Source organism: Pristiophorus japonicus, unplaced genomic scaffold, assembly GCF_044704955.1.
Source record: "Pristiophorus japonicus isolate sPriJap1 unplaced genomic scaffold, sPriJap1.hap1 HAP1_SCAFFOLD_531, whole genome shotgun sequence".
Lineage (NCBI taxonomy): Eukaryota > Metazoa > Chordata > Chondrichthyes > Pristiophoridae > Pristiophorus > Pristiophorus japonicus.
The window spans coordinates 63104-73241 of NW_027254438.1; the positions used below are offsets into that span (position 1 = coordinate 63104).

Below are 10138 nucleotides of genomic sequence, written 5' to 3' on the forward strand. Positions count from 1 at the left end.
CCCACTAATCTTTGTGTCGTCTGCAAATTTTGTTGCACTACACTCTGTCCCCTCTTCCAGGTCATCTATGTATATTGTAAACAGTTGTGGTCCCAGCACCGATCCCTGTGGCACACCACTAACCACTGATTTCCAACCGGAAAAGGACCCATTTGTCCCGACTCTCTGCTTTCTGTTGGTCAGCCAATTCTCTATCCATGCTAATACATTTCCTCTGACTCCATGTACCTTTATCTTCTGCAGTAACCTTTTGTGTGGCACCTTATCGAATGCCTTTTGATTACACATGCAGAATAAAATAATAAATCACTAATACAAATATTAAATACTATTGGGGCATGAACTATTTACAATCTATATTAATGATTTGGATGAAGGGATGAGAGTAATGGAGACATGTTTGCTGATGATACAAAGATGGGTGGGAGAGCCAGTTGTGAGCAGGACACAATGTACAAATAGATATAGGCAGGCAAAGTGTGTGGGTAAAAAATTGGCCGATGAAGTATTAGGTGGGAAACTGTGAGGTTATCCACTTTGGGAGGAAAAATAAAAAAGCTAATTATTATTTAAATGGGGAGAAATTGCAAAGTGCGGCAGTACAGCGGGACCTGGGGGTTACTTGTACATGAAACACAAAAGGATAGTGTGCAGGTACAGCAAGTGATCAGGAAGGGCCAATGGTATCTGGGCCTTTATTGCAAAGGGGATGGAATATAAAAGCAGGGAAGTCTTGCTCCAGTTACACAGGGTATTGGTGAGGCCACACCTGGAGTACTGCGTGCACAGTTCTGGTCTCCTTAATTAAGGAGGAATATACTTGCATTGGAAGCAGTTCAGAAAATGTTCACTGGGATGAATGCGAAGATGACGGGTTTGTCTTATGAAGAAAGGTTCAGCCGGTTGGGCCTCTACTCATTGGAGTTTAGAAGAATGAGGTGTGAACTTGTTGAAACATATAAGATTCTGAGGGGGCTCGACAGGGTAGATGCCGAGAGGATTTTCCCCTTGTGGGAAAATCGAGAACTAGGGGGCATAGTTTCCGAATAAGGTGCCGCCCCTTTAGAACGGAGCTGAGGAGGAATTTCTTCTCTCAGAGGGTCGTGTATTTTTGGAAATCTCTGCCCCAGAGAGCTGTGGAGGCTGGGTCATTGATTATATTTAAGGTGGAGATAGACAGATTTTTGAACGATTATGGAGTGAAGGCATATGGGGAGTGGGCGGGGAAGTGGATTTGAGGCCAAGATCAGATCAGCCACGATATTATTGAATGGCGGAGCAGGCTCGAGGGGCCAAATGGTCGACCCCTGCTGCTATTTCTTATGTTCTTATGCTCTATTAACAAATGTGTAATAAACAATATGAATCAGTACTCCAATTATAGAAGATAAGTTACAAGTGCATAATAATTAACATGAATCAATAATGTAAGTATGAAATATCCATCACAAATGCATAATAAATAATATAAATCTGTAATGCAAATATTAAAGTTATAACACAAAAGAATAATGAATAATATAAATCTGTAATGCAAAGATTAAAGTGATATTTTAAAGGAATAATGAATAATATGCATCAATAATGCAATACTTGAGATATATTAAAAATATATAATAAAATCAATAAAAATAGCAAATAGTAAATACTGTAACAAATGCATTATAATTAATAATCAATGGTTCAAATGTGAAATATCGATCACAGATGCATTATAATAATATGAATCAATAAGGCAATACTTGAGATATATTACAAATGTCTAATTAATAATATAAATCTGTAATAAAAATATTAAATACTATACCAAATGTACAATAATTAATATTAATCAAATATGCAAATGTGAAACATCCATCACAAATCCATTATAACAAAATGAATCAATAATGAAAATATTCATGAACATGCAGAATATGAATTAGTAATGAAAAAATAAGATTTATAACAAATGTGTAATAAATCATGTCAATCTTAATGCAAAAATTGAAGATATGTTACAAATGCATAATAATTAATATTAATCAACGATGCAAATGTTGAATATGTATAAAAAATGCATAATACATTAGATGAATCTATAATGCAAATGATTAAGAACTAAAACAAATGTTTAATGATTAATAATAATCAGTAATGCCTATATTAAAGATATAATAAAATATATATAATAAAATATGAATCGATATTGCAAGTATTAAATTCTATGACCAATGCATAATAAATAACATAAATCAGTAATGCAAAAATTAAAGATATATTACAAAGGAATAAAAAATAATATCAATAATGCAATATTTGAGATATATTAAAATGTAAAATTAGTAATATCAATCAGAATTACAAACATTTTATATATATTACAAATGCAGAATACTATTAATCAAAGGTACAAATGTGAAATCTCTATCACAATTGTATAATAATTAACATGAATCGATAATGCAAATACTCAAGATCTATTACAAAGGAATGCTAAAAATATCAATTAGTATTGCAAATATTAAATATCACAACAAATGCATAATAATTAATGTTAATCAAAGATGGAAATGTAAAATATCTATCACAGGTGCATCATAACAAAATGAATCAATAATACAACAATACAATAATACAATATTGCAGAGATTGCAAAGATGCAAATGTGAAATATCACAGGTGCATCATAATGAAATGAATCAATAATGCAATATTTGAGATATATTACTAATGCCTAATAAATAACATAAATCCATAACAAAAATATTAAACACTATACCAAATGCATAATAATTAATATTAGTCAAATATGCAAATGCAAAACATCCATCACAAATGCATTATAAATAATATGTATCAAAATTGAAAACATTCATCAACTATTAAAAATGCAGAATAAGAATTACTAATGAAAAAAATAAGCTATATAACAAAGGCGTAATAAATTATATCAATGCGTAATGCAAAAATTAAAGATATGTTACAGAGGCATATTAATTAATATTAATCAGTAACGCAAATATTAAATACTATTACAAATGCATAATAATTAATATTAATCAAAAATGCAAATGTGAAATATCGATCAGAGATGCATCATAACAAAATGAATCAATAATACAATACTTGAGATATATTACTAATGCCTAATAAATAATATAAATCTGTAATAAAAAGATTAAATACTATACCAAATGTATAATAATTAATCGTAAATAAATCTCTCACAAATGCATAATAAATGGTATGGATCAATAATGAAAAAATTCAGCAACTATTACAAATGCAGAATCTGAATCAGTCATGAAAAAAATAAGCTATATAACAGGCATAATAAATTATAGCAATGTGTAATGCGAAAATTAAAGATATGTTACAGACGCACATTAATTAATATTAATCAGTAATGCAAATATTAAATACTATTGCAAATGCAGAATAATTAATACTAATCAAAGATGCAATTGTGAAATATCGATCACAATTGTATAATAATTAATGACAATCAATAATGCAAATACTCAAGATCTATTACAAAGGAATGCTAAACAATATCAATCAGTATTGTAAATATTAAATACCTGTGACAAATGCATAATAAATACCAGGAATTCGAAATGCAAAAATTAAAGATAGATCACAAATGTATAATAAATAATATTAATCAGTAATGCAAATGTTAAATACTATGACAAATGCATAATAAGTAATATTAATCAAAGATGCAAATGTGAAATATCGATCACAGATGCATTATAACAAAATGAATCAATAAGGCAATACTTGAGATATATTACTAAAGCCTAATAAATAATATAAATCTATAAGAAAAATATTAACTACGATACTATATGCATAATAATTAATATTGATAAAATATGCAAATACGAAACATCTATCACAAATACATAATAAATAGTATGAATCAATAATGAAAAAATTCATTAATTGTTACGAATGGAGAATAAGAATTACTAATGAAAAAAAATAAGATATAATAATGGCGTAATAAATTATATCAATGTGTAATGCAAAAATTAAAGATAGGTTACAGATGCAGAATAATTAATATTAATCAACGATGCAAATGTTAAATATCGATAAAATGCATAATAAATTATATGACTTTATAATATAATGATCAAGAACTATAACAATGTATAATGAATAATATCAGTCAATAATGCAAATATTAAAGATATATTAAAATGCGTATAATATAATATGAATCAACAATAAAAGTTTGAAAGTTTATTACAAGTACATCATACATAATATCAATCAGTATTGCAAATATTAAATATCTGTGACAAATGCATAATAAATACCATGAATTAGTAATGTCAAATTAAAGATATATTATAAATGCATAATGAGTAAAATCAATCATTATTGCAAATATGAAATATTTATTACAATTACATAATAATTAATCATAATCAAAAACGCAAATGTGAAATATCTATCATGAATGTATAATAAATAATTTGAATCAATAACGCAAATATTAAATATCTGTAACTAATGTAAAATGAATAATATGAATCAATAATGCAAATACTAAAGATATGTTAAAATGCATATTATATAATATGAATCAAAAATGCAAGTATTATAGTTTATTACTAACGCATAATAAATAATAAGTCAGTACTGCAAAAATTAATTATACATAACATATGTGTAATAAATAATATAAATCAGTAATGAAAATATTACAAATGTTGAATTTTTACACCTGTTTGGTAATTAAGGTTATGTATATAATATTGTGTAAGTATGTATGGCACGGAATTATAATTAATTTACAGGCGCAGGAAGAGGCAATTTTCCCGACCTGGTCCGAACACTGATTATGCTCCACACGAGCCTCCTCCCAGCCGTCTTCCTCTCAGTCCATCAACATATCCTTCTATTCCTTTCCCTCTGTATGTTCATCGAGCTCAGCCGTGGATAACCTCTGCCTCTCGCCTCAGCCCCTCTGTCTGGTGACGAGCTCCCCATTCTCCCCACTCTCTGGGTAAAGAAGTTTCTCCTGAATTCCCCATTGGATTTATTGGTGACAGATTTATCTTATATTGGTGGCTCCCGAGATCTCGTCTCGTCCATAAGTGGAAACACCTTCCACACGTTCACTGTCAGAATTTTAAAGCCCTCGATCAGGTCCCCCTCAGCTACCCAACTTGTTCAGTGTTTCCTGATAGTTCTAACAGCTCAGTTCTGGTTTCATCTTGTAAAAGTTGACTCGCTCCCTCTCCAGTGCCTCTACATCCCTTTTGTGTAATGTGGAGAACAAAACTGTGCACAGAAATGATGGAATACCTATCACAAATCCATAGCTTCTAAATCTGATCAGTAATTAAAAGTATAAATAATAGCAATGGAAGAATTTCAATTTAAGATCCATGTCGGAACCTCTCCGCTCAGATTTCCAGCCCTGCCACAGACCTGAAGCTGCCCTGATGCAAATCACACACCTGAGGAGATTTTGCAGATTTTCATACATGAAGACATTAAATACACACAGTGCAGTTTGTCGATAATGAAAATGACTTACTCAGATAACCCAGAATAAGCAGCAGATTCCTCATTTTACTGGGGGATATTCTGGAAGTGAAAACAGGGATTTAATATTGGAGAAAGTTGAGGGGACAGGGAGATCAAAGGGAACTGTAAATAGGGAGTTGGACAGGGAATCAGAGGGTACATCAATTTATAATCGGGAAGCTCCACCCCTCTCCCTCACTGGGACCCTACCGACAGAGGTGAGCTCTCCCTCTCTCCCTCACTGGGACACTACAGACAGAGGTGAGCTCTATCTCTCTCTGTCACTGGGACCCTATAGACAGAGGTGAGCTCTCCCTCTCTCCCTCACTGGGTCCCTACAGACAGAGGTAAGCTCTCCCTCACTCCCTCACTGGGACCCTACAGACAGAGGTGAGCTCTCCCTCTCTCCCTCACTGGGACACTACTGACAGAGGTGAGCTCGATCTCTCTCCCTCACTGGGACCCTACAGACAGAGAGGTGAGCTCTATTTCTCTCCCTCACTGGGACCCTACAGACAGAGGTGAGATCTCCCTCTCTCCCTCACTGGGACCCTACAGACAGAGGTGAGCTCCTCCTCTCTCCCTCACTGGGACCCAACAGACAGAGGTGAGCTCTAACTCTCTCCCTCACGGGACACGACAGACAGAGTTCAGTGCCAGCCTCTCTCCTGTCCCCGATAAACACCAGTTCTTTGACTAGAATCCTTCCCTGGTTTTTCCAATTCTCGAATACCACTGGTTAAACCGTGCTGACTCTCTCCCCCCCAGGTCCCTCTCCAGTCTCCCTTGATTATAAACCTTTTAACACAGTCCATTACTGAGGCCTGAACCTGGAGAGGACAAGCTCCACACAGCCCTGGGTCCCAACTTCAGACCCGCTGAGCTGCTGCTAAAATCCCCTCCACACCCCACTGCTTACCCGAGTCTCCAAACGCGGTGTCGCTGTGTGAGATACAGAGTTCTGATCACCGGCAATCTTCTCAGTCCTAGTTAGAGCTCACTGTGAGCAGTGACAGTCTCAGTGACAGCTCATATAACCAGACCCACAGCACCAGAGGTGCGTGCAGCTATCGGCAGTGCTGATTGGCTCTCACCTTATCATTTACTGATGATCTATAACCTGGCAGAATCCATGCAAATGTAACATTTTTAAAAAAGGACCTGTGATAGACAAATGAGTAAACATCTCTTTTGGGCCCATGGTAACCGGGTGGGCTTTTCTGATGCAACAGAATTTGTCTTCAGCTGCCCAGCATGAAGGGTGTCGGGACAGTGGGACTGGGGAGGGTCTGAGCATGTTATGGTCAGTATTGGGGAAAGGTCTGTGTGTGTATTGGGACTGGGGAGGGTCTGAGCATGTTCTGGTCAGTATTGGGGAAAGGTTTGTGTGTGTATTGGGACTGGGGAGGGTCTGAGCATGTTATGGTCAGTATTGAGGAAAGGTCGGTGTGTGTATTGGAACTCTAAAGGCCATGCGAACATTGGAAATAGGAGCAGAATTCGGCCATCTGAGCATGTTATGGTCAGTATTGCGGAAAGGTCTGTGTGTGTATTGGGACTGGGGAGGGTCTGAGTAAGTTATGGTCAGTATTGGGAAAATGTCTGTGTGTGTATTGGAACTCTAAAGGCCATGCGAACATTGGAAATAGGAGCAGGATTCGGCCATTCGGCCCCTCGAACCTGTTCCGCCATTCAATAAGATCATGGCTGATCCTCTACCTCACTCCACCGTCCTGCCCAATCCCCATATCCCTTGGTTCTCAACGTCTATCGATCTCTGTCCTGAATATACTCAATGACTGGTCCTCCACAGCCCTCTGGGGCAGAGAACTCCGAAGATTCACCACCCTCTGAGTGAATAAATTTCTCCTCATCTCAGCCCTAAATGGCCGAGCCCTTATCCTGAGACTGTGTGACCCCTGATTCCGGACTCTCCAGCCAGGGGAGAAAAGAATCTCTCGGTGTCTACCCTGTCAAGCCCTCGAAGAATTGTACACATTTTCAATGAGATGACCGCTCATTGTTCTAAACTCCAGAGAGTATGGGCCCATTCCACTCAATCTCTCGTCACGGGACCTAGTGCCCGATCGCCTTCGGCCGGGAGAGCCAAACTTCGTTCTGCCCAGCACACTGCGTCAGTGCATCAGGCTGAACGTGCCGAGTCAGGGCACCCCTCGGGGGCCGGGTCAGTCCATCCATTGCAGAGCCTGTAGCGATAGCCCTTCCCCCAAAGGTGCAGGGTTTGTCCGGTGCCAACATCAGTGTGTGTATGGGCCTTAAAAGGACTGATTTTTGGTTGCTGTGAAATGCAGCAGGAGCCATGGGACAAGGCCCAACGGTGACGTCACGAAAGGCAGAAACATTTTCATTTCGAACTTTGTGTGATTTGTGGAAAAACACCTTTTGTTCGTGGGGCGGCACCTGGAGTATTGTGAGCAGTTCTGGTCTCCTTACCTCAGGAAGGATACACTTGTCACAGAGGGAGTGCAGCGAAGGTTCACCAGACTGATTCCTGGGATGGCAGGACTGTGGTACGAGGAGAGATTGGGTGGACTGGGCCTGTATTCAGTGGAGTTTAGAAGAATGACAGGGGATCTGATTGAAAGGTATAACATTCTGACGGGGTTGGACAGACTGGATGTGGGGAGTGTGTTTCCCGGGGCTGGGAAGTCTAGAACAAGGGGTCACACTGTCTCAGGATACTGGGGAGGAAATTTAGGAGCGAGATGAGGAGAAATGTTTTCACTCCGAGGGAGGTGAACCTGTGGAATTCTCTACCACAGAAGGCTGTGGGGGCCACGTCACTGAATATATTTAAGAGGGAGATAGATAGGTTTCTAGACACAAAAGGCATCAAGGGGAATGGGGACAAAGCGGGAAGATGGTGTTGAGATAGAGCATCTGTCATGTTCATATTGAATGGTGCTGCAGATTCGAGGGGCCGAATGGCCGACTACTGCTCCTATTTTCTATGTTTCTGTATTTCTAAGTTTTTATGTAACAGAGGGAGGGTGGGAGTCCCGGACCCCGGCAACACTGCCCGCCCAGCGCTCCCCTCCCCCAGGCGGATTTCACCCTCCGCTCCCTCCATTGGAGGAGAGAAGACCGAGAGGTGGTCTTATTGAAACGTGTGAAGATGCTGAGGGGGGCTGGAAGAGGGTCGATGCAGAGAGGATCTTTCCCCCCTGGTGGGGGGGTGGGGAATTCTAGAACTGGAGGGGGATGGGGAATTCTAGAACTCGGGGGGGGCACGGTTTCAGAATGGAGACCAGGATGAATTTCTTCTCCTGAATCTGTGCCATTCTCTGCTCCCGGCGAGATATGGCGACTAAATTTTGGACATTTAGTTTAAGAACAAACACAGAGTCCCATTCCTTGTCCCAGTATGAGTGGGCAAGCCACAGTCAGGGTTCTGGGACTTTGCTTCCTGATCGGGGGCTGTCAGCAGTGCTGCCTGATCTGGTTTCCATAATTCATTCTCCGAGCTCGCCTTAGTTTGCATACGTTGCTAAATGTGCTCCCATTAAAATATACATCTATGTGCCTGATGTGAAGCATCTATTGTTCTCAGTGCATGAGCATCATTTGATAAAGATTACCTCATAGAACCACAGAATGATACAGCACGGAAGGAGACAATTCTGCCCATGGTGTTGTGCCAGATCTATGAAAGAGCGATCCGGTTAATCCCACTCACCCCGCTCGTTCCCCGCAGACCGGGACACCTCACTCCTTCAACTACTTTTCCAATTCCTCTTTTGAAAGTCACCTTTGAATCTGTTCCCACCGCCCTTTCGGGCAGTGCGTTTTATAAGAACATAAATAGGAGCAGGAGTAGGCCATTCGGCCCCTCGATCCTGCTTCACCATTTAATACCATCATGGCTGATCCGATCATGGACACAGCTCCACTTCCCTGCCTGCCCCCTTATCCCCTCATCGGTTAAGGAACTGTCTATCTCTGTCTTAAATGTATTCAATGTCCCGGCTCCCACAGCTCTCTGAGGCAGCGAGTTCCACAGATTTACAACCCTCTGAGAGAAGAAATTCCTCCTCATCTCCGTTTTAAATGGGTGGCCCCTTATTCTAAGACCATGCCCCCTAGTTCTAGTCTCCCCCATCAGTGGGAACATCCTCTCTGCATCCACCTTGTCAAGTCCCCTCATAATCTGATAGGTTTCGATAAGATCACCTCTCATTCTTCTGAACTCCAATGAGTAGAGGCCCAACCTCCTCAACCTTTCCTCATAAGTCAACCCCCTCATCCCCGGAATCAACCGAGTGAACCTTCTCTGAATTCTGTGGAATTCTCTGCCTCAGAGAGCTGTGAAGGCTGGGTCTTTGAATATATTTAAGGTGCAGTTACACAGATTTTTGAGCGATAAGGGAGTGAAGGGTTCTGGGGAGCGGGCGGGGAAGTGGAGTTGAGTCCATGATTGGATCAGCCATGATCGTATTGAATGGCGGAGCAGACTCGAGGGGCCGAATGGCCGACTACTGTGCCTACTTCTTATGTTCTTACGAGTGACTCACCTCCTGACTCCCCAAAGCCTTTCCAAGGCGGGTAGATGGGGTTCAGGTACAGATATAGCAATGATCCCATTGAATGG

The 10138-nt window shown here is 39.4% G+C and overlaps 1 protein-coding gene across 1 annotated transcript in view; it reads right to left on the reverse strand.

The window, feature by feature from the left end:
• LOC139254077 (pancreatic secretory granule membrane major glycoprotein GP2-like) overlaps positions 1-6500 on the reverse strand; it is a 43485-nt gene extending 36985 nt beyond the window's left edge. Inside the window, exons 1-2 of the mRNA XM_070873622.1 lie at positions 6449-6500; positions 5540-5589 (exon numbers count right to left, since the gene is read on the reverse strand). Of these exons, the coding sequence (XP_070729723.1) occupies positions 5540-5573 (34 nt within the window). The 5' untranslated portion in view covers positions 5574-5589; positions 6449-6500. The remainder of the gene's footprint in view (positions 1-5539; positions 5590-6448) is intronic.
• Positions 6501-10138: the final 3638 nt, after the last annotated feature.